General features: G+C 37.2%; 3 protein-coding genes across 3 annotated transcripts in view; 1 reads left to right on the top strand and 2 right to left on the bottom strand.

Annotated features, from left to right (window-relative positions):
- The first annotated feature begins 2,006 nt into the window (after nt 1–2,006).
- On the top strand, nt 2,007–5,920 carry LOC113691970 (uncharacterized). The gene is made up of 6 exons (XM_027210298.2): nt 2,007–2,289; nt 2,381–2,570; nt 2,998–3,184; nt 3,824–4,027; nt 4,320–4,619; nt 4,709–5,920. The coding sequence occupies exons 1-6, from the start codon at nt 2,083–2,085 to the stop codon at nt 5,697–5,699; spliced, it is 2,079 nt and encodes a 692-aa protein (XP_027066099.2). The 5' UTR covers nt 2,007–2,082; the 3' UTR covers nt 5,700–5,920.
- Nucleotides 5,921–6,912: 992 nt separating this feature from the next.
- Nucleotides 6,913–12,800, bottom strand: LOC113692453 (beta-galactosidase-like). The gene is made up of 18 exons (XM_027210860.2): nt 12,068–12,800; nt 11,848–11,943; nt 11,625–11,737; nt 11,393–11,459; nt 11,193–11,285; nt 10,890–11,033; nt 10,411–10,499; nt 10,184–10,289; nt 9,969–10,056; nt 9,646–9,764; nt 9,384–9,548; nt 8,996–9,171; nt 8,767–8,876; nt 8,543–8,652; nt 8,325–8,435; nt 7,889–7,999; nt 7,532–7,737; nt 6,913–7,454 (listed from the first exon to the last, which is right to left on the bottom strand). The coding sequence occupies exons 1-18, from the start codon at nt 12,227–12,229 to the stop codon at nt 7,346–7,348; spliced, it is 2,175 nt and encodes a 724-aa protein (XP_027066661.1). The 5' UTR covers nt 12,230–12,800; the 3' UTR covers nt 6,913–7,345.
- Nucleotides 12,801–25,401: 12,601 nt separating this feature from the next.
- LOC140008617 (uncharacterized) overlaps nt 25,402–25,647 on the bottom strand; it is a 2,308-nt gene continuing 2,062 nt past the window's right edge. Inside the window, exon 4 of the mRNA XM_072053441.1 lies at nt 25,402–25,564. Coding sequence (XP_071909542.1) covers nt 25,402–25,564 — 163 coding nt within the window. The remainder of the gene's footprint in view (nt 25,565–25,647) is intronic.

Here is a 25,647-nt window from a genome sequence, read left to right as displayed (position 1 = left end):
TTTGCAGAAAATTGCAAACCAGTTGTCAGATATATATATATCGACTCTAGAAGAGTTATTGAATCAACTATTCCTGCAGGAAATACCTTGATTAAAATTGATGTCCCTGAAGGACATGCACAAGTGCTACAAATAAATTTAAGGCCGGCCTACCTAAATAAGGTATAAATTGATTTCAAATATTTCCGGAAATTAAATGTCATGACAAAATTCAACCTCTTGAAGAGGTTGCTCCTGAAGAGCCAATTTCTGAAGAGAATGAAATCATAAAAAAAATTTAATTGGAGCCTAATAAAATGTAGCACTTGATATTATAGAAGTTGATGAGAATCATGAATCTAGATCGGTTGATGAATGTCGGTGTATAAATGATTGGCCAAAGTGGAAAGATGCGATCCAATCTGAATTGGACTCACTGGCTACAAGAAAAGTTTTTTGGACCTGTAGTCCAAACACCTGAAGGTGTAAAGCCAGTATGATATAAATGGGTATTTGTGAGAAAAAGAAATGAGAAAAATGAAATTGTGAGATATAAAGCAAGACTTGTAACCCAAGAATTTTCACAAAGGCTTGGATTTGATTATAATGAAACGTATTCACCTGTAGTGGATGCTATTACATTTAGTTATATTGTGAAGTTTTGCAGTACATGAGAAATTAGATATGCGTCTAATGGACGTCGTTACTGCATATTTATATGGAAATCTTAAAAATATTTATTCTATTAAATTACAAAGGTCTCTGTATGGGTTCAAACAATCTGGACGTATGTGGTATAACCGTCTCAATGAATGTCTGACAAAAGAAGGTTATACCAATGATCCAATATGTCCATGTGTTTTTATTAAGAAAAATGGATCAAATTTTGTGATAATTGTTGTATATGTTGATGATCTAAATTTGATTGGAACTCCTGAAGAGATTCAAAATAATGTTGAATATTTGAGAAAAGAATTTGAGATCAAAGATTTTGGAAAGACAAAATTCTGCCTTGTTTACAAATTGAGCATTTGAAATGTAAAATTTTTGTCCACCAAACTGCATATACCCGGAAGATATTAAAGCGATTTTATATGGATAAGACACATATATTAAGCATTCCAATGATCGTCAGATCATTAGATCCTAATAAAGATCCTTTTAGATCGTGAGAGGAAGATGAAGAGATACTTGGTCCTGAAGTACCATATCTCAGTGCAATTGGCAAAGAATATTGGAATGCGACGATTAAAAGATCTCAAATGATGTTTGCATCAGGGGGAGAAATTAATACACAAGAATAGTGTACTCTTTTTCCTTCACTAGAATTTTTGGTCCCACTGGATTTTTCCCTAGTAAGGTTTTAACGAGGCATATTCTTTGTGTAATGGACATCCAAGGGGGAGTGTTATCAAACAATTAAAAGTATGGATGTTCCTTTGTATTCCCAAGAGAATTAATTCATGATTTATGATTACATTATGTATAGAAGTTACAATTCATAAATCTATTCATATAGTGGAGAAATCGTTTAATAAGTTTCTTCATATTATTGTAGTAGTGGATGTTTAATAGGATTTATGTACCTTTAATTTTGTAGTGCCTATATATAGAGGTACATTGAAACCCTTTGAGAGGACTTTTGTATCTTGTTGAAATATAAGAATATCATTCTCCCTTTCTCTACTCCTTCTTCAATTCCTATTGTAGTATTTCATTTTATTAGTTTTATAACAGTAACGCACTTGTTAGACGAACCATTTCTTTATTAATAGTATAAATCAAATGCTTTTAATCCATTCCTTACTTAGCAACAAATATCAAATTGAAACAACATACACTAAGCAAACGTTATTATGTACACCTACCAATTAGGAAGGACAAGAAATAAAAATTTAAAAAAAAAGAGGGACAGAGAGAGAAAATTTTGCAAACAACTAATTTTATTATTCTTAGAAGCCCATATGGTAACCTGAAGCCCAAGCCCAATAGAAGCGATCCATCCCATAAAAGCCTCTGCGCGAGATCTCCTTCCCGCTTTTTGGCGGGAAACCTTTCGTCTTCTGAGTTCTGAGCATCAGTCCGTCAGCGTATGATGATGCTATGACGAAATTTTCAGAAATAACATCTCTTTTTTCCTCGCTTGCTTCGAATGCAGGAGCCCTAGATCCAACGGCTACAAATGAAGATGATGAAGATCTCGCCATCACGATCTCCAATCTGAATCGCTCTCTCAACCTGAGCGAAACTCAACCTAGCACCAGAGTTCTGGACACTGCGCTCTCTCTCATGTGCTTCACTGCTCCGCAGGTCCTCTCTAAACTCAATCAACAACTTTTTCAACGTTTTCCCTTTTGTATTTTAGTTTTTTATTTTAAATATACTTTCTTTTATTTGTTAGGTTTTCCAATCGGTGTTTGATTGCACGGTAAAGACGATCGTCGCAGTTCTGTCGTCTTCTATCGAATGTAAGGTTATTAAAATTGGTAAAAATGAGGTCTTGCGAGTTGGCGGATCGATTTGTAGGCAAGACTGCGCGGAAATTATAGAAGCATGTGTTGATGTTTTGGAAAAACTGGAAGGACATCGAGGTATTTTTGGACGTTCTTTCTATTCTAAATTTGCTTTTCTGTGATATATTCTTTTTGTTTTGGTGCATTCTCTGAAGAATATTAGCATCACGTTTTTGTTGTATTTCAATTTTGTAGCTTTCAACACTACTTAAAAATGCTGTGATGGCTAGTTTTGGATGATATGGCAAAAAAATTACTACTAGTAAATAATAAAAGATGCCAAGTGTACTAGCATTTCAAGGATAGAAATGGCTACGATGGGTACATTTTGGACTTGCAAAAATGTTAAGTAGGACACCTTCAAATGGTTGGGCGGAGGGAGTAATGGTGTGAGAACTTACTTTAATCTATAATGCTGATCTGAAATTGGCATTAACCATTGAACTAATATTAGTGTTTGAAATTGATATACTAGCCTACATTGTTCGTCCTTTTCATCTTGTAGGAGATCTTTCTCTCTCAATGGTACATGCTGCATTACACATGGTGGTACTGGCTTCACGCTTTAAGTACACTTTGGGATCAAGTGCTGTTCTTGATGTTAAAACAGTTGATGGATGGAAACTTTCTTTTCAAAAGCTACTTGCCCATGTGCCAAAAGAAAGTTGTATCAGCAGAGATATGCCAGTAAGGTGGGTGGTCTGGACTTTGGAATTCCATATAGCAATCTGAGGGTCTCTATGTTTTACAGCCAATGTGTTGCCTTAAAGTGTGCTATTCACTTCAATGTCCTGAATATTTTATGTTCCTTCTCTTTTGTGATTAATTTTTATCCAGTTGACATACTCGAGAATGCTGATTTTTATCCCCATCACATACTTGAGAATGCTGATTAATACTTCTCTAATTGACGTACTTGCGAATGCTGATTTGAAGACAGAACTTTTTGTAGTTATTTTGTAGATCACCAATTGCCATTTCTTTTAGTTATTTTGATTGTTGGACATGCGAGATATGTTTACTTACATGATCTTCTTTCTCATATGATATTATAAGTAGCATCTTCTCTCTTTGTTCATTTGTAAATAGTGTCCAAAACTTTTTATATCTTTTTACGTGGTGAAGTGGTGTAGATGTGAAAATGTGGACTGTGAAATGTAAATGCTTGAATTAAGAAGATGGCTGGACATCTGAAATCATCATGTTATCTTGGTTGATTCCCCAATGAGCTTAGAGGACCTCTATGGTTTGTAATTTCTTGAACAGTTTGCTCATCTCAATATGTCATGCGCAGATTGTTTCATATCTTGCATTAACCAATACCTTTGCAGGTTGCTGTGTTGGTATCTTGATCCTGCCCTTCTAAAACATAATATGTCGCAAATCTTGCAAGAGGTCAATAAAAGACCTTTTCTTTGCCTGAGTATGGCCTTCAGTGAGATGACAGAATGGCATTCTATACTGATATCCTTGACGCTTGCTCCATCTCTTTTCATTGAGGCTAGGGCCCTATTGCATAATTGGTATCTACTAACGTGAGTTCCTAGTCACAAATTTCATGAACTCTGTTGTCTACAATAGGTCTGATGTTTTGACTACTTGATATTGAAGTTTAGCAGACTCTGGGTTCACCCCCTTTGCTTGGGGTTTTACGCTTTCTGGTGTCTGTCATGATGGCTTTTTGTTATTTTTGATCTTCACGTGCTAGAATTTTGAACTATTGCTATTTGCAGCAACTTGTTTATGCTTGGTCAGAAAAGAATAAGCTTCTTTATTTTCACATGAATTGATGTCTCTGCTCCCTCACTTGGTAGGATTCAATGACAGGGGTTTGGCTTCTGTGTTGAGGCTTCAGATTCAGTTGGTTTCACTGGTTCTAGACATAGTCTCCAGACCAATGTCGTGGGGCTTATCAATGGAGACTGGGTCCAAAATGCCATTTTGTGATGCATATTTCCCGTACAAGCAAAAATCTATAAGAATTTTGGCTGGACCTCTGTCGTGGGAAAATTTTCAGCAGCTAGTTCAGAAGATAAGCAGATTGGTTTCTCAGGGGGGAAAAGACTATAATGGAAGTTCTGAGCAAGGGGTGTTGAAGATGGAACTGGTGGATCATAAATCTCTATGGTATGGTTTTGCTATATGGCAGACCCACGTCTTTTGATTCCCCAGTTTTTTTATACAAAGAAACTTATGTTTATTCTCCTCCACAACAGGGCTATTGCTATAAACTTCCCTCATTGGTTCTTGTTTGCCTGTCTACTACTCTTCTCTGCTCCAGACTTTCAGGGCATTTCCCATTTAAAGTACATGATACACTCCACTGATAAATCATATGATGAGGAAGTGCCTTATTGCGCTGCTGCAGCGAGGTATATTGCATGGATATTGGACCCTGTTACCGAATCTAATCAAGACTTGCTAGTTGATTATTTGAACAAACTATCAGGATTATGGACTTCAAAGCGCTTTAGCTCAGGTAAATGCCACCAGGCATCACGGGGCTGTAAGGAAGAAAGTGAAATTGAATTGGTGTGTCTTGAAAACAGAATCCTCAAATATGACAATCATTCAAATTGGATCTGGTTGAAGGAATTTCATGACGTGTGCGTTAGATATTGCAGACAAGTTACTGGTTTTGCATCTGTAGCAGCACATATATCACAAGGAGATTGCAGCCAGCAAAGTAGATTAATTAGGATGATCCCATTAGGCATTTTGATTGGATTCCTTGATTCTGTAGATGAGGTAGGATGTGAATTGTTTTTGCATTATGCTGCAACTGGTACTATCTTAAAATGGACAGAAACACAAATTCATGGACTGAAGCAAAACGGAAGGATCTGTGAATGGCAGGAAGAGTCAACTACGTGGAGTCAAACATGTACGGCAGAAGAGGCTGTAGCTGGAGCCTCTGTTGTCTTTGATCTAACTGATGTAACTGAGAAGATGTCGGCTTCTTTATTTGAAAATGAGGAGAGGGGGTTAAAGTTTATTCATGGCATGAAACTGAAGGTTGGAAATTATCTCCTCAAGTGCGTCAAGAGGCTTCTCCATTTTAAAGCTGATGAAGCAGCAAAACTTATAATGTATAGGGACCTCGTCCATAGCTTAGTACGGTGGGAACGTCAAGGACAAGATCCCCAAGACTACAAGGACCTGGAGGATGTCATCGACGCCTTGAAAGGTGCATCAGCTTTCTTGTGAGGAGATTGTGTAGAGAAGGAAATTTCCTCACTGCAAATTAGAAAAGAATCATTGGCCTGATTGGATAATAATGTTTAACTTTGTACGAGTGCAGTATAAGTAAATGCTGTTGCAGCAAATGTAGTACGCAACCTATTGGGAGCAAATTGTTCCCCGTATTTTTTACCTTGATGCTTTTTTGCACGAATATATCCTGAATTTGTTCTCCGAGCTTTTTAAAATCTACTAGTAATATCTTATGTACTTTGCATGTGATTATTTTATTCCAAAAAAGAAATATTTTGGGCGTGATTGTATTAGCCCAAAAAAGTGATATGTTTTGGTACTAAAGTATTGAAAAAATTGCATCAATCATTTCTCACATATTATTGATGTGATATTTTAGTAGTTCCTTAGAATCAAAATGATCGATTTTGGTCCCTAATAAACAGAAGAGGCTCGCTTTTGGTTGTTGGTCAACTTCTTGCTGGAATTTTTGCTAGAAATTGAGTCCATCGATTGAGGATTATTGGGTTCAGATTTATCATGGATTTTGATCTTAAGGATCTTTTAAATCATTGGATGTAATTTGATTGCAACTCTGTTTGAGTCTTGTGGAGAAAATAGAGTCGAAAATTTAGAGTTTTGGATTTCTTGTTTGATTCTTTGGTTTGGTTTGTGTCTAGGTGATGATTTTCATCTGATTTGAAGTTTGGAACATGTTTGAAATGATTTGGAAACTTGATCAATGCCAAAATAAAGTTGTACAATTTGTCGAAATAACCTTTGGACGAGTTAAGTTTGAAAGTTTGCAAAACTCAACAGTGAAGATGATAGGATCCGACATCATCCAACTAAAATTATAATTTTGAATGAATAAAATTTCATATTAATAATATGTGAGTGACGATTAATATAACTTTTGCTAAAATATTTTGACAAATTACCGTGATAAATTATTTTTTCTTTTTCTTTGAAAATATTTATCTACATTGAAACTTTGGATCTAATATTTGTTAAAAAGCTTATGGTCCCACAAAACACATTGCCAGTTATTTTTGCTCAATCTCTCTGAAGGATTCCGGCTTAGTAACAAGCTTACAAGCTGGAGTTTGATTAGCAACTGCATAACCATTGCAAGAAGGCTGTTGTCAGATCAGTACATTTTACAGTGACAGGCCAATCAGGCTTTGCTACTGAGATAAGCACACAGGATTGCTCAAAACAAAAAGGCTTAAAGAAGATATGTATGGACTATGGAGGAGATGCACTAGTCGCAGTTTTATCAGAAAACCAGATACAGGTGGGGGGGGGGGGGGGGGCTATGCATTGATTTTCAGTGCATGTCATCTGCATACATCAGGCTTATTTGGAGTTGCCTCCAATCGGACAGACATGCTAATGAGATACATATACGGGACTTCTCATAATTCTAAAACTTAAAAAAGATGTGTACACAGGAGATGTACTATTCCCCGTTGTATAAAGTATCTGAAGAGAGCTAGCTATCCTTTGTTTGCAGAGTGTATGCCGTTTACATACATCATGCTTATTTGCAGTCGGGTCGAGAGTGTGAATTATTCACAGTGAATGATGCCTATACAGTTCTTCATTCGTGACACCAAATTGGAGCCTTCGTATATCCCAGCATTGGATTGGATACCAAGTCATCTTGTCCTTTTAACCAAATACAACCAAGTTGAATCACCACCCCATTCTTCGAACACAACCAAAAGATTTCCACTTGGCTGCAGCCAAGAACGAGGAATATGGTACCTAAAATTTAGAGTGTCATCAGAAGTTATCGCATTGCTTACACAATCTATAATCTAATTGCTGAAATTATTAATTACCATCTCTGAGAAGGTTTTCCACAATACATCTGGCATTTCTTCTCTGAGAAAGTCCCGGCATAATTACAGCCACCACAGTTGCCATTTGCAATATATGCCGGCCAGTGCCTTCCAATGCTTTGACCATTTACCCACACTTCTCCTTTCCCCATACTGCCCATATCTAAAGCTATTGGATCGTTTCCCGGGGGTGCGTCGAATGTAGTCTGAATGGAAGTGTACATTGTTTGAATTAATAAACGAAATTTTAGCAGGAAATGTCTCAATTATAATTTTGAGGAAGTGATTAGGGCATCATCAGAACACATTTAACTTGTGCCAGTCAAACCACCAAAAAATAAGGGTAAACACAATTACCTTGTACCATGTCAGAGGCTGCTTGTTAGCCAACAATGATCCTTCTGCCCACTCGACAGAGGCACTTCCCGTGACAGTATGGAGACTTTGAGCTTCACCTTTCAAACCAACCTGATAATGAACAGCCAAATAAGTGTTACTCCATGAGCGTGCATTCTGGCAATCTCTTGAAAGAAATAGCCATTTGAAAGACTTGCTATTGCAAACACGCCCAAATCAATGAACTTTCAACTTATTAATTGACTTTGTTAATTAACAGTTTGGTTTGCTATGATACCGGAAGTGATACCAAACTGCTTTTGTTTCTTCTTTTTCTTCCAAGGCTTTTGTTACTTGTCGATATGGGAGCTAATCATGCAACTGAAGTTCTAGAATTTTTCTTCCTCTTTTGGTAACTCACAATATAGAGTAAAAACAAAAGCAAATACTAATGAACCTTGTATGTCCATCTCTGCTTTGTCAGGTCTCTTGTGCCCTCATTTAGACCCTTCAAGGTTATTGGACCCAGAACACCTGTATTCCAGGTTTCAAAATGCACCCCAACATTCTGAAATACGATGAAAAATGCAATTAGTACGCTTGAAGAAAGCTTAACCAAATGCAAATAGTGATAATATTTAGGAAGCATGTGGACATTATCAACTGCAAACTAACCGCTAATCCCACTGCAACACTAAGTAAAGAAATCTTGTTGACACCAGCTCTAAGTTTTACATTGCTACTGTATGTGAGTTTTGGATTGTCCAATGAACCATACACCGTCCCTAAAAACAGACCCGTTAAGTATTAGCATAAGAACATGACGAAAAGTGAGTAGAAATGTACAGAATGTCAAGGCAGAACTTGGTAATTTGCAAACACTATGGAAATCTAACTACCTGAAAGTTGACCATTAATGAAAACATGCAAGGCATGGCCAGCTGACATAACAGTGAAAAGGGGGTCCTGTCCACTCTTCAGGAATCCTTCATTGGATGCAATATTCACGCTGGAGAATCAAAAGAGGCAAGCAGGGACGGGTTAAAAGGAAGACTGAAAGTGATACTGAGATCTAGATACAGGATTTACAAAATGCTTTAAAGAACTTATTAGATAATATACACTCACTCTGTCAGGTACCACAAATAGTCCGAGGAATCTCTTGTCACGTTCAATTGCTCCCACAATCCATTCATTACAAGCACATCACTGTCGTCTGCAGAGGGTGTTTCATCAGTGTACGACTGCCATGATAATTTACCACCTACAGGTGTCATCAATGGCTCTGAGCTTGGGGAATTAACCTGCAAAAGACCATACACTGGTGTTGCTTAGGTTTAATTGTTGCCTAAAGCTACGAAATTTGAATGCATAGAAAAAGATTAAATTTTGGTCAGAAAACGGGGAGAATAAACATTAGAACGACCAGATAGGAATATTTACATGTATGTCAAATCTCCTTCATGACTAATGGAAGAAAACAATCGCTGGTCACCTTAGAGAGCTATTTCCTTACCTTTGCAGTATTGTAGACTACGGTCTTGCAGTCTGGAAGAATACTGACAGACCAGGGTGGCAGGTCATATGGAAGATTTTGGAAGCTCACTCTCACCGAGTATGTTGGGTCATAGTTAGAAAGGAAAGCAGCACAAGCTCCAGATCTTGATTTAAACACATGAGCCTAAACAAGTTTATGGAAGCATAGTTAGATTCAGAAAGTAAGAGGTGATAACACCAATAAAATTGCTGATGTTGTCAACCAACTGGAATCAATTTACCTCTTGATTCTTCCCGAGCCAGATAACTGTGGGATACGTTGAAACCATAGCTGGTTCGCATTGTTTGATAGCCTTATGCAGATCTCTCAGGTGCCCCCATTTTGGTTCATTCAGTAGCCCTAGTAAATTAACCACAACATATATGAAAAGTTGTATTCAAGTTCTGAAGAGACAGGCAGTCATATTGAGAGCTGCACTTTTGCTGTGAGGGACATCCGATGTTGCACGAAACAGTCATTCATCCTTTTTGATCATCATATGCCATTTTATGTGCAGTTTACAAAATATCGAAGATTTAAAATTGGTATGATACTGAAACGTACCATATTCATCAATTGGAGCATCATAGTCATAGCTAGTGGCAACAAAAAGACCAGAAGCAGTCCGGCCAAAATTTGTTCCTCCGTGATACTGCGGCCACCAATGCAAAAACACAAAATACACAGACATTTCAAAACATAGTAAGCTAATTACCTAAATCATATAAAGGCAGTGGGCTAGAATTTGTTTCCCAATATGCATTTAAGATTTGACTAACCATATAGTAGTTGAAAAATGAACCATTGTTTTGGATAAACCTTGCAACTGCATATGCCAAGTCCTCTGCTGGTCGATGGGGATTTGGTCCTCCATATTGTGTATACCTGGGATATAGTAGGAGGGACATCAGAAGGTTTCTTAACTTCTAATTAGCACGAAAACCTAGAGAACAGCAGGAATGGATAAAAAGGGAATTTTTTTTTTTTTTTTTTTCGAGTGACTCACCAGCCAGTCCAGATTTCAGTAAACATTTTTGGTTTGTAAGGCTTGTTTGGAACAAAACCTTCACAGTAGAAACCATTGCAAGCGTCTATCTGCAATATAATAAAAAGAGTATGAGAAGCTTGAGAACAGAAAATGGAACGCTTTTGCAGATTCACCTTCAAGAGAAGAGCTGGAACAGAAAAGACATCGAATTCAGCAGCCGAATACAAAATTCATTTTCAGATTAATAGATTTGTCCGACATATTTGTGGGCATTAATTTACTTCCCTCGGTAAGATCAGCCAAATCTGTTCAGCCAAACCTAATGGGTCAAATATCAAGCATATAACCAAACATCCAAACTCTACTGATTGAAGATAATCTTTCCAGGGACAAAATAAACAAAACCAAAAGCTTTAGGAACCATTTGGGCCCTATATCACCCTAATAAACTCGGAAAAAAAAGGGCAAAAAAAGAGGTGGTAGAAAGAATTGCTTACAACAGGATCAGGGGCATCATCTTGCTTGCACATGACCCATGGAACACCAGTGTTTTGAGCAACAGCCATTTGTGCCGCCCATTTGGTATATGCTTTACCTGGAGCTCCGATCTCCCACTCAACTGGGCCATACTCGTTCTCTATCTGGAAACATGCAAATATCCCAAATAAATCCTAAGAATTGGTTGCAACAGACCTTGTAATAAACGAAAAACCACGAATGAAACAGAACCCATACCCATCTAGAAACACGGAAACAGACAAAAAAAAAAAAAAAAAGATCACAAGTATTTATTTTCCAACCTGGGACATAATAATTGGTCCTCCCTGAGGCTCGAACAAATTTTCTGACTTCATCAAGTTGACAATTTTCGTAACAAATCCTTGCATTGCCGCCTTCGTCATGGTCAAAAAGTAAATTTCAGAAGTCAAACTAAAACCGAACCATAAAACACAGCCATTGGTGGATTTAAAAAGGGGCCCTTCTGTAGTTGAGTTAGTACCTTAAAAGGCCCGTTGTCTGTCCTAAATTCCATGCCGGGCACGTATTTTAGCCAGACCGGGAAACCCCTGCATCATTAAAACACAGAAGAAACAGAGGAATTCAATACCAAAACCAATACCCATACATTTCTATTACTAGTACAGTGTTACTTCCCATTTCAACATTAATAAAAGAAATTTAAGATACATGTGAACGTATGAATGTAGTAGATAGTTATTTATCTGCATTACCCAAAGTTCCATTCTGCACAAATGTAGGGGCCAATGCGAAGATGGGCGTAAAGACCAGCAGCTTTTACTAGCTTGAGGAATCTGACGATATCGCCCCTGCCCTCAAAATTATACTGCAGAAATACAAATTCGAGATAAATATAGATTACAGGAAGGAACCTTTAGTTTTCAGATAGAATTGATCATTGTTCAAGAAAAAAGTGGATTGGAAATTCAAGAATACCCTTCCAGGAGAAGGCTCGTGCACATTCCAAAATACATATGTTTGTATCACATCCAAGCCTCCGTCTTTAGCCTTCTGTATAAGATCAGGCCACATCTGCATCCCACCCCAAGTAAATAAGTTGAAAAAAGAAAAAAGACTCATCAGAAAGAAATTCATCACTAAAGCATGCATACTCGAAAAGAAAAAAACAGGGGATATTCATATTGGCGATTGTTACCTCAGGAGTGCTTCTGGGATAATGAATGGAGCCAGAAATAAGAATTTTTCTCTGACCATTAATGATGAATGACCTGCCATCATAAGAGACTTTGGCTCTAACTGTACAACTAAGAAATGATACCAGAACTATGATCAACAACAAAATGTTGGTTCTCAACATTTTCCTAATTGAGCCCCGGAATTCTCCTATTCTCTTTTTTCAGAGCCTCAAATCTCAAAGCCAAATGGGGTCCTTTTTGTCCTTGAGTTCTTCGCTTTTTACGTTCTTAAAATTTTGCCTTTTGTCTGTACTAAAATACAAAAGAACAACAAAAGAAGCTGATAAAATAGAGGGAAATAACAAGCAGCCTATGTCCCGCCTCCTTTTCCTTTCCTAATCTTTCTCCGGTGCTTCTTTTGAGAATGAGGTGTTTATTCTATATTGATGATAGTATTCTGTGGAGGATGGTTTTGGCTTTTATGGAGCCAAGGGTGGCAGGCAGCCTGCAAGTACGAATTTGGCTTTGAAATAGAATTTGATTTTTAAGCATGAGAGCTTTGGAGGCCTGCTAATGGCTATTTATACAAGTAAAGAGCTAAAGATTGGAGGGAAGTGGGACACATTGTTGGGGGATTGGGTGGGGAGGTCGGTTGGGGATCTATCTTTTCTGCTTAGAAATTCACGCTAATTCAAGCAAGCACATTTGATTATGTGACTCGGAGTTTTTGATAAGATGCTACTCAATTGTGAGTCATTTTGGACAATCTTTTTGACTCTTGCCTTTGAAAAGACTAAAAATATATCCCATATCAGGATAAGGAGAAAGGATCCTTTGGGGTGGTTTTGTTCGTTACATTTTTAATTTGAGGTGTAGAATGAAGGAAGACCTGTCGTCTTGTACTAGTTTTATGGCTGCGATTGAGGAAACGAAAAGAAAATGAAATTCCATAGTTTCTGATGCTTTACACATAGGTGCGGAAAATGGAGAAGCGTAACATCGTTTTAGCTTTTGTGAAAGGAAGCTACAGGGGACGTACGCTTGATACTACTAACTAGAAGTGTTAATCAGCTTCAAATTTCTTCCAGTTGGTCGAATAATTATTGTGAGTATTGTTTTAGGGTCACTATTGAAAATTGACAAATAAAAACTGGCGGATGCTTGGCCGGATTCTAGTTAGAAATTACGGTTCTCCACTTGCACTACTTGTTTTCGCTTTTAATAATTCACAGGTATTGATGGATGAACTTGGTTTTTCGCTTTCAATAATTCACGATTTATTGACGGATGAGTGACAATTATTTTAAAAATTAATCTTTTATAAAGTGTAAGATTTACTAAAAAGTGATGGATACTTTCTCGAGTTTTGTTTGAAACACTAGCATAGATTTGCGTTGGCTTCAGTTATTAGTCCCATATCAACTTCAAAAAAGGTATTAATAATAGGCACAAAAATTTTAGGATGACCGAGAACTAAGAAGGTGTGCGCATGGCTAGTTTTTCACTTTTGTTCTTCAATATTTTATACACGAGCTCCTAGAAACGGTAGTAGTGGCTAAAAATTTCAGAAAATTTGTCCTTGCTTTTGTCACTTTTCTTCTGTGGCTTCCTTTTTTTTTTTTTTTTTTCTGGAAACAATAAATCTATTCTATTCTACACTAAGGAGAAGAGGGTGGATCTAAGGGGGTCCAGAAGTAATTCGAAGGAGATTGAACTATCACCGGATCAGACAGGTACACAGTACACCCATGTGAATTTTTTAGAAACAGACCATTTACGCAGCAGCTCATGACTCACGAGTTGGTGAATCATCTGATTTCCATTTGAAAGTTGGGGCAGCATTCCGATCCCTCCCTCGTGCATAAAAGTCATCAAATCCAAATCAACTTTCAATGTTGAGTTTCCCGAACTTCTTCGTCATATACTCGATCTCTCTATTGGACTAATCACTATTTGACCAACCAAAAAAAAAAGGAAAAATAATAAATATTGCATCTCCTGATCATCTTGAAATTTTACCCATCTGAAGCCCAAATTAAGTACTACTGCCAAAAAATTCGACAGTTCTTCTTTCTTTTCATTGAGGTATAGCATTAAAGATTCCAAAATGACCAAATTCTGGTTCTTTTTTCTTTTTCTTTTCGGGAGTGTGTTCAAAACTTGAAAGACATGTGTTGGGTTGTTACTTGTTGTGGTTGATAAATTATGGAACGAGACTTGGCTTGGCTCGAAAGAAAAAGTCAACCAAGAAGGCACACCACAGCACTGTAGTTTTGGACTTTCTGGTTTGAAAACAAAGCGTAAAAGAGATTTATTTAAAAAAAAAAAGGAGGAGATCGCTTCGAGACAGAGAGCAAAGAGGTTAAGTAAAGGGTTTGGAGTTGGCTCCTCCTTTTGCACTTTTGTTTCAAATTCGTGTCTGCTACGGCTCCAATTTCTGTTGCACACACTACCCAACCCAACGCCTCCTCTTTCAGTGCAGCCAGGTGACAGCCAAACCAAAATCCAAGCAAAAAATTTGAAGAAAATGGACCATAAATGAATCCAAGTGCTGTTTTGGTGGATGAATTGCCAGAATTGCAAAGTGCATCTATGATCAGATACGCAATCTACAACAGCTTTTGCTGTGTTGGTTTTGGCTATCTTTCTTGGTTTTGAATTGCTACATCAAATTGCACTCCGGTTCCCTAAAATATGCCGCACGTTTTGAGGTGCATTCCACCTCATCAACCAGAATTCTTCCTCTTAATACCCTTTGTTGTTATGTTACCCAATGACGCACCATTAGAGAGAAAAAATCATGCTTGATTTTGTTGCACCATTTCAACCGATTTATAGATTCTATCAATCACGTTTTTTCTTATACATCCCACTGCTTTCTCTGACCCCGTGTTTGGACAGCCATTTTTCCGTTCGTCCAAAACTTGCGTCGTTTTTCGTGATCATATTTTTTTATTATCTTTTTTTTCTCACATACATCAAATCGCTACAATAATTTTTTTTACAAAAACTCCAAGAAAATACAATCCAAACAAGGCCTTATTTTTTTTAATAAAAAATCCAAAATTTTAAAATTCAAAATCTAGCAAAAAGAAAGAGTGTCGCCTTTAGATTATTCTTGTGAGCTTTTCTATCATCACTTTCCATAATTAATTTTTACCAAAGTATTCCCTCCCTTCTTTTATAACTGACGTTTAAGGTTTTGCACACCAATTAATAAAAGTTTTTCATTGCTTAAATCTGTACACTACTTTCCTTTTGTACCCTCATTAATTGTCCAATTCACCCATGTTTTCTCTCACTAGAATACGAAGGGGTAGATAATTACTAGGGTTGTTACAAAGAGAGAAGTAATAATTATTAGGAGTAGTAATTAAGAACCCTGTATTGGAAAAGAGAGATAAAAGGGTAAAATTGTGAAAAAATAATTAATACTGTATGGGGATAATAAAACGATAGATAAAAGTACACTAGCGTAAATTTTTTAAACGTCAGTTATAAAAAAAGGGAGGGAGCATACAGTAAGCAAATACAAGACCAAATTTTTTGCCCAGAAAAAGGAGGGAAAAAAAACCCTTACTTTATTTAAAGCCCCGAAATATTGCAAAACAGCTCATGGAAAGAAACGGATAGCGTTTATTACTAGTACTATTTAGTAACATGAATAGTCAAAGTGTCCAACTCAATCTCACTAACCTATGAGCCAAAAATTGTAGGAATTGGACTTCGTGATACAATAATAATAATAATAAATGTTTCCACAAAATTATGCTAGTAGGAATAGTGGTGTGATGAGAATTGATGTATTCATCATATTAGGAACAATAAATGTTCATGTACACGAAAAGCTACCAGAAGTTTTGAACCCGGTGACTGTACGGTAATTCCAACCAAGTCAAAATTGGCAGTCCATTTTACTTCCTCAAGTAAAGTATATACTATATATCCTTCTATACTTCTAGTTTAACTAGAAAAGTCGTCGTAAAATAAAAAAAAAAAAAAAAAAAGGCGGATGAATGGAAATTTTAAGCTTCCTTCTAATTGACAGGACAACAATCAAAAAGTAAAAGTATTACGTACGATTTTGCAAGAAACACACGTCTAAAGTTGAATAATTAACTGCGAACCTTCTGCTTTTTCCTAGTTTAATAATAATTCCATCCTTCACATATAGCTTGAGTGACTGCCCGCCCCCCTTTAATATTCTCTCCCTATGTATGTGGGCTATTATTATAATAACAGAGTAGTTCACATCTTTTTCTACACTCAGTTCCATAGTTCTATTATTGCATTGCGTTGCCACATTGTAAATGTGCGCAGGCTTTTCTCCACCGTCACGACTGTCTTCTTGCTTTTATGCTCACGCCAAATTTATTCATCTATTGCGTCACAAAGTCAAGTTTCTTTTCGGAGGATACCTACTAAATATGTGTTTTATCATCTTGCTCTGAGGAAAAAAAGGAAGTTTCTTCGTTTCTCTTGTAAATAATATGCTGGCACTTGGAGGATGGATGGCATGCATACATACTACTAGCGCCCTATAGGATGGTCGATAATAATAATAATGTTTACGATGGGACTGGCCAATTCACTAATGGCCCAGTCTATACTCAATTATAATACAGCAGCGGTCATCTTCTAGCTCTCCAAAGGGGTCCTTATCCATGATCGGAGCCGTCGTATAGACCAGAGTTCTCTAATTAACAAATCGAGATCAGCTCACTCACACACTGACCTCTGTTGAGACATTCGCTCGTCGCACGAGATTTGTTTCGTACGTCTGACCTCTTCGTCGTATGATTGACGAGTTATTGTACGGAACGAGATTTACTCGATGCTGTGTATTTTCGATTGGCGGTTGCCATTCACTTATAAAAAAAAAATAAAAATTTCAAGATCCCTTCACTCTTCAATCAACTTGGAATTATATGTGTTTATACATGTATATCTAGGTTCTTGGACAAAGTTCCTTCTGATCCTTGCCTATCACCTATTTCTCGTTGAAATTTACCACGGGAAGTGGACGGCTCTTCAAGTTACGGAAGAGTCTAAACACCAAGATGAAGACGCCACGTCGGGGGCGGGGCCGGACCTACGTTGATCCCTTTCACTTCATTATTAATTATTTCTATCGACAAAGAAAGCAGCCAGAGACGAGACAGTCTGTGATTCCTTTCATGCAACGTAACTCTTGCACCAATTTCTTCATCTTTGTGCTAAACTCTCTACTACTAATCCACAGATGCATTCACATTGGCCAGTTTTTGATTTCTTCTTCTGACTCCTAGTCGTTTTCGTTATGCATATATATATATATATATATCGATCCTCACTTGTCCAACTTCAGACCAAATGAATATATTCACATCCTACCGAGTCACGTACAGATTGAGCTCAACTAAGAGCTCGTCCTAAGTAGCAGAGATGCAAAAGTTCTTTCTTCTTTTACGCAGAAAACAATACAACCACTTCATTGGTTGTACGAGTGGATCATCGCCAACGTATATAAATAAAAAAAAAAAAATTTTTTTTTGCCAGTTGACACAAGAACGTAAGGTAAATTACCTTGACATCTAAATTATAAACTTGGGGGATGGATATAATCTAAATTATTGTTAATTTGCCAATCAATTGTTGTCAGAACATTAATAATTTCGCACGATGGCGATTCGTTCTTGGCCCTATCGTTTGCAGTGTGATTGTCATTGTTGAATATATAATAAGTATTTAAGTTGGATTTCACATCCATTCTTGACTGTAGTAGTGGTTGGTGGTGGCTCCTCATCAGTCATCAGATTTCTTTTCTCTTGGAAAGTATTATTAATAAAAATTTTTCAGAATGCATGCGCTGATACGCAATCCACCATGATTTTCAGCTAATATTAATTATTGACTTTTATTTAATTCCCCAAAAAAAAAAAAAAACCCTTCTGTTGCAAAATTTTAAAAAGCAAACGAGGAAAATTAAGCAAGCAGTCGTTGTTGGTGATAATTGATGAAGTGATCATCTATTATTTTTGCATCTTCAATTCGTTAAAATCGCAAGAACTTCAACTGACTCAATCCTTTGACTGATTGTGGTGACTATTATATATTGTATATATATATTGCGAGGGCTGGTCGGTCTCCAAAGTTATCTCTCATCTCTTGCGTCAGGATGATTTCCTTTGATAATACAAAAGTTCCTCCTCTAACTCTAAGCAAGAAAGAAAGCAAAAAAACCAGAAGCCAATTTTCAAGTTTCGTGGCTTGAAAGAAGCAAACGTCATATTCATTTTCAGCATCCATATCCGTATGTCACAATCAGCTTCGCAAAGAAAGTTGAATCTCATATTCACAAGCAACCCCTTAAAACAAACAACTACGTAAAATAATAACCCCAATTTTTTTATTGTTGGCCTTGCGCAACAATTAAAAACCAGGAATGAATGAAGAAGAATCAGTCCTGTCTCAATTCCCCTCTCCTTTTCAAACCAAAATCGTTTCCATAATAATTTTATTATTTTGTATGGCTTCCCACATACATAGCTTGCTGAGCGTAGTAGAACTTATCCACCAAAATAATTCGATTGGTGATGATTTGGATCTTGATTTTGACAAATAGGGAAGGCAGCCCGGAGTCCCTCTTATCTTCAACTTGGAATGAACACATCTCACAAAAGGGTTCCTTCATTTTCGAGCGATTAGGATTTTATCAAATTTAGATTTGAGCTTCCGTTCGTTAATCACCATCACCCCTAGTACAATCAATGACATAATCATTGGACCTAAACCAGCACACTTGCAGCATTAGGTCTACCTAATGCATGCTAATGTACGTCGTCAGTCAGTAGTGACATTAACCAATTCATTGAGTTTCTTCTTCTTGATGTTGAAAATTTGACAGTATGATAGGATATTGTAGCAACACTAACGGAGTGATTCGTTCGTTGTACATGCTCGCTTCAAAGAGCATATATAACTACTTGGAATTGAAAGTTCGAAAGTCGAAATCGATGCATCATCATCCATTTGCTCAACCACCACCAACATAGTATACAGTAGCATTTCTTCAACAAGTTCACACACCAGAACTTGGGAGTTTTGGATCAAATTTACTGCATTTTGTTGGAGTCCTCTAACTACCTAACTTCTCAACCATAATGTCGATTTTTTTCAAAGAAGACAAGTTTGGTCAATTATCGTAACAAATCCCAGCATGCCCGCAATTCTTTTTTGGTAGAATTGGGACCAATTAAGCGCGCCGTGCCCTTGTTGAGCTGTGGGGATAGAGCCAACAGAACGACCGTAGGTTGAAGTTGAACCACCGTATTCATTACACCCTGCGTCTCATTCTTTCTACTCACTGACACCCTGTGTCATGTGTACCATTGAAACTTGCAAAGGCATCGTATGGTCTTCATTTTTACGGGGAACAACACTGCATTCGAAATTTTGCTCGGCAACCAAGTTTTTTTATCAAAAAATTTGTCTGTTACCAGTTTTTTAACAATTTTAGGTATAATAATCTCAAAAAATTTCTTAAAAAATTTAAATTATACGCTTCAAAATATTCAAAAATTTACACGTTTCAAAAATTTTTTTTTACAACTTCTACAGTAAGTTACAGTAAAATTTTAGATAAATATCTAATAAACTCACTTATCAAACGGGACCGGTATTACAATGGTTAAAATCATTTTGTTTAGAAAATGGTCTGCTTTTTGGTGCTTGAAATGGTCTGCTCACCGCTGCGAAGAAAGGCTTCACTGGTTCTTGAGGGGGACTGGCCACTTTTGTTGTGTGTGTGTGTGTGGCATTTTCCAAAGGCCGGGGTTTTTAGGGCTCTGGAATTGGCTGGACTTTTTACTAATAGGAAGCCCATTAGTTCCTCTAACCTGTCGAAGTTAAGCTTAGATCAACATAGTCCTTAGCCTTGGTCTGAACTTACTATCGAGGCGGCCAGCTCAAAATTGGAGATTCTCAGAAATACATGGATCCAGATGCATTTTTCATAACCACCCAGTTTAATTTAATGGATAGTTAGTCAGGTGATCATAAAGTTTATCGTTTGACTCTCAAACCGTTCTCTCGAATAAAAAAGGGATAATAAAAGAAGAAGCGTACATGCCTCAAGAAGTGTTAGAAACTGGAGAAAAAGGCAAACCACATACTATTGAATCAGGATGAGACCATAAGGAAAAGTGCAATCACACTCCGTACGTGCCAAACTTGGACTCCATAAAAATTTTTATACTATTTTTATTTTCAGCAATCTCTGCTGCGCCTGATGCGGACATAAAACGAGTATCATCACGGGAATTAGAGGAAGCAAACTGGCAGTGGGTAGGAGTATTTCAGTCAAAATTACAAAAGGTCTTTGTTCTCACTTTTGATGTTGAAGACCGAAAGCTTCGCATGAATGGGATTTGTGTGGCAGTCATGAGCCAAGCGACGATTTTCACTTTCTTTCTTTGTGCATGTATCGCCTGAAATGAATGAACCAACCACAGATCGATTATAAATCGGCCTCATCAGCTTTCTTCTTCTTTCTTCTTCTTCGTGTTCGTGCCAGCCCAACAAGTTGCACCCGCCTCACAACAAATTAAACCGCCCCACCACCAGCATTTATGGGACATCTTTCTGTCGAGTCCCCTGTGTATACATACATGTTGCTAATGTTAGGGGAGAACACCTCGACTCGAGAGAGTTCACCAAAAAGCCTAATATGTAAGTCAGGAATTAATATGTAAGTCAGGAATTTAATTCTGATCCAAAAGTTTAAGCTATTTATTAGGTCTTGTGGTCTTACTTGCATATTAACTACTCTCTCTTCATTTCTCGGGTCTTACTTGTATATTAACTACTCTTTCTTCATTTTTCGGACCGACGTGGGACACAACCAATGCAAGCCCACCATATCACTTAAGGTCATCTCTTCTTTCAATCATGAACCCACTCTTTTTCAATATTCAAACTGCATTCTAGACCCCTGCCAACCCTTGACGAATTTTCACCGATCCAACTCCGAGAAGAATCTATTTGCCCATGAATAGCCCAGTTTTTGTAACTTGAAGCTCTGATATCAATTTGTTAGGGGAGAATACCTCGAGAGAGTCCATCAAAGAGTCCAATATGTAAGTCAGGAACCCAATTCTGATTCAACAGGTTAAGCTATTAGGTCTTGGTCCCTTACTTGCATATTAATTACTCTTTCTCCATTTCTCGAATCGACGTGGAACATAATCCTTTACTCATGAACCTAACAGTTACTTGTTATATAATGATCCAAATTCCAGGAAAAGAAAAGGGACGCTAAAGCTTTACCGTTCCAGGTCATCCCAAACGATGCACCTTATCCTTCACAAATATAATAACGTTTGATGATTTGACCTGTTAGCTTAAAACAAGTTGTTTGTGCTTGTTCTAAATTTTTTTTTTTAAAAAAAAAAAATTGTGTGAAAAGTGTCGCTTGTTTTTTTTTCTAATAATACTGCTACTATTTTTTACTGTCAAAAGAGTGACAGAAATCCTAGAAAACCGGAATTAGGCAGATTAAAAGCAATAATAAAGCAGATTAGAAAGGCCTTTGAATCTTTGATTTGATGGGGTACGTGATGCCTTATCCAAATGTGGTCGTCGTCACTCGTCAATCGGCCGGTCCTGTCCTGAGTTCTTCCAACTTGCCGTGTAACCTTAAGGGACTCCTCTCATCCTTTGGCAAGTTGGCCTGTATCTGACTTATTCTGACCTCAAATGGACCTTTCTCTCCGGTCCTTTCACCAAAGGTATCAGCCGAAAATCGGCTGTCCCCCCCAACCCTTTCTTTTTCACTTTATTTGGGGCTCTTAGAATGCCCATATGGTTACTTGAATTTTGTTTTTGTGAGTAAAAAAGCAACACAGTTGTTGAAAATATTGCATGTCATGTTCTCAAGGAAAATGAAGCATTACTGCACCTACCATATACTTACGTATTTCAATTTACTAGTTACATATTGTCTTTTTTTTTAAGAAAAAAAAAACTTATTTTAGCGTGCGATTTTTCTCTTTTTTTTTTTTCATTTTGTTCACTACATTAATTATTATTTTCTTAAAACATTTCCAGAAGAGGCAAGCAAAACCAGATGAAGCCTGTCAAGCCAAGAAACTATTGTTAGAAGAAGTTGGAGGAACTCCACGCAATAACTTTTTTTTGTAACAAATTAACCAACAACTACTTGCATTAACATATATATACATATATATATAATCATGTATATAATCATCTGATAAACGGAATCTAAGTGACTAGTCTTGATGGACTATGGCCCATAAACTCGTTACTTAACCGCAACTTCATGTTTACATCTTCATCGGCCATGGTCCATTCACGTAGAAAATCCATGTCATCCTTACTTGGGCCAGAGTTCACTCTGATTTCTTTCCTTTATCTGCATGTTTTTAGATCCAGCCCACCTTAGCTCCTTCCCTATGCGCCCAAAATAGGCATAATTATTGGTCCAAAGCTAGTGTTTTGATTAACAATTCATGGCCATTGATTAGTTAGTTGACGGTAAGATTTTTAATTCGACTTTCAAGTTCTCTATTTTTCCTCCTCTCTCTCCTGTCACTTGGAATCCTCGATGTCATGTTTTTTTATGCCAATCCAATGTCACCTATAGTATTGCACCAAGTGTCTTATTATTATTTACACTTTAATTTTCTAATAATTCAACTTGGTTTGGTTTAACATAAGTGTAAATAATAACAGGACACTTGACACAATATTATAGATGGCATTGGATTGGCATAGAAGACATGTTACCGAGGATCCCAAGTGCTCTCTCGTAACGTTTAGAGTTGTCTTTGGATAAAAAACTAAAATAAAAATAATAATGTCTCTGTAAAATGGGCATTATTGTACGCATAATCTTTACAAAAAAAAAAAAAATTAATTTACAAAATTGAAATTATGATGTTCTAATAGTAGTACATTAGTTGAATGAAGGAAATGGCAGTTATCTAATTAGTTAAAATGTTAACGCTTGACAACATTGCATGGAGAGAGTACTGTCAGGAGTTCGTTTTTTGAGCTTTTCTGGTAGAAGGACGGAAGCATGAGAATTCAAAAAGTGAAGAAAAGATTTACAGGAAAATATAAAGGTAAAGAAGTCATCCTCTGAGTTCCTTCTTCAAGATAACAGGGACCCTGGTGGTAGTGATTCGGACTGCCAGAGGCGGAGCGAAGGCGGTCACTTTTAGCTTCATTTTCAGAGGGTAATTGATTTGTGCTCTGGAAGATACAAACATACTCTAGGAGGATTGAAAGAGAAAGAACAGCGTTGTCCCCCACAATCCGCAGGCCTGCGTTTTCCCTTCTGTACTTCGAACTAAATTACCGTTGCTACATGAAAATGACTTGTCACAGAGAATGTAAAAGTAAATACAAACGAATAATATGCTTCTCTTCTTTAAATTTATTGATCCCAAGCAACATATGCCCCATAAATATTTTGTATTATTTCAAACTCTAATTTTTTTTACAAAGATAAGAATTCTAGATCTTTCTGAGGAAGAAAAACGCACACTGTACCTGTGGATTCCTTGCAGCATTACCTGTGTAGAAAGTTTCATTTACATGGGATCTTAAATTTAACCATGCAAAATAACACTCTCCTTTGTTTTTTGTTTGAATAAGAATCAATCGTATGACAACCAGACTTGAATGAGATCTGGGCTCTCTGCCATCAATCACAGTTTTGATCGCAGAGAAGAGTTGATGGTGGGAAATTAATTTTAAAGTTCGATAGTTGGAATTCAGTTTTGGACACAAAATTCAATAAGTTAAAAGAAAAATTCTTATGCGCGCTGTTATATCCTATCTTGCCGTTTTAATGTCTACATCTATTCTATCAGCGTCCATACGGAGCAACCACAACTGACAAGGTTGAGGTCCTTGATACCACACACAAGGTACATACATATGTAAGGATCCATTGTTACCCAGTAAGTGGCGAAGAATTTTTTCCGAAGACGCATCATATATATAGCCATAATTATTGATCATAGCCTTACTCGAAACGACAAGATCCTCCACCAAGAGGCCCGGGTACATTAGTTTCAGGATTGGTCCTGCTTTGAAGTTTTGGCCGTCCCATCTCCATGCATTTGTGCCGGGACCAGCGACTGTTACAGCTTGAAAGCTAGACTCTTCATCGGGCATGTATAGACAGGCATTTTGATCGATAATGGTAAGACTTTAATTTTTGAGGATCCAATGGATTTTCGATTTTCAAGTCGGTCGTATTTGGGGTCTATATGTTCTTTTGAAATCAACAACCGTACTTTTTCCTTTGACTTTGACGTCAAAGGGCAAGATATGTTGACAATAGAGGTGCGTTGCCGAGTTGGTAACTCGCTAGTTGGCCATGATAGGGGCTGATCATGCACTAAATCATTTGAATTTAAATTTATTTTTACTTCTCAGGTTACTATGGTAGTGTTAGATCGATTCATCTAAAGGGTTTTTGTTTGTGCGTGTGAGCTTCGATCTCAGTGGCATATGAGGCCGTGAGAGCTCTTCTTAGAGTTCCAATTGGAGCTTAATATATACCAAGACGATTATTCGAAATTAAAATCATTTCCCCACTTTTCTGGATTGAGGGGCAGGGTTGGGAGAGGGAGAGTTTCCCGTAGATTTGGTAAGTAATATTTCTTTCACAAATACTCGATCAGTAATTGATAATAGAGCATTGACAGCAAACTTGAAATAGAGTTTTCTCGGAAGAAATTATTCATTGAGCCAATATGAGTTGATAGATTTTGACTTTTGGACTTGCATCAAATTATTATAATCAAATTAATATACAAGGAACCACGCACCACCACGGTCACTAACCTAGGGTTGTAAATTAACTAAGCTATTCAACTCAGATTTGCAAGTAACTCAGTCAAAAATTTAACTCAAATTTAGCGTTGATCGAGTTTTACCCGAGTTCAAGCTAGTTAGTAACGTAATGGAGCCGCATTCGAGTAGAAAAAATTAAAATTCAAATACTCGTTGAACCTTATCGAGTAATGTATTTATATAGCAATACTTAATTATGTATTATAAATTTACCTAAAAGTTGAGCTTAAAAACTTGAATGAGTTTGACTAAACCCAATTGAAATCAATTTGATCGAGTTTGAGCTCGAGCATTTTTACTCGAGCAGCGTACTACTAATGCAGCAGGCCTGCACTAGCTCATGTAATGTGCATCTTTTCTTCTCCGCTGCGCCCTATCGTTGCCCATCAATTGGCCGCAACCGTTATTTAGCGAGAGAGAGAGAGAGAGAGAGATCACAAGATCACAGAGTGAAAAAAATGGGACCTTTTTGACATTGATCAAAGTGTCATGTAGCTAAAATCCCATGGCCCCTCAGATTTTGAAGCACCAGTCCGAAAACTACCTGCATTTGGCCCGATTCTCTATTCCTGACAGCGAACATGATAATTTTACACCATGTCCCCATCGGCGTCTCCAGCTCTAAACAATTTGCAGCTGTGACTCCTAGACTGCATACGTAGCCATTTTTGTGATCGTAGAAAATTTATGTTTTTCCTTCTCTTACTGGTCAATCCGATCGATAATATCATGT

Source organism: Coffea arabica, chromosome 6c (genome assembly GCF_036785885.1).
Source record: "Coffea arabica cultivar ET-39 chromosome 6c, Coffea Arabica ET-39 HiFi, whole genome shotgun sequence".
NCBI lineage: Eukaryota > Viridiplantae > Streptophyta > Magnoliopsida > Gentianales > Rubiaceae > Coffea > Coffea arabica.
The sequence above is the reverse complement of the archived record's forward strand: the minus strand, read 5'-3'. Positions and strand labels throughout refer to the sequence as shown.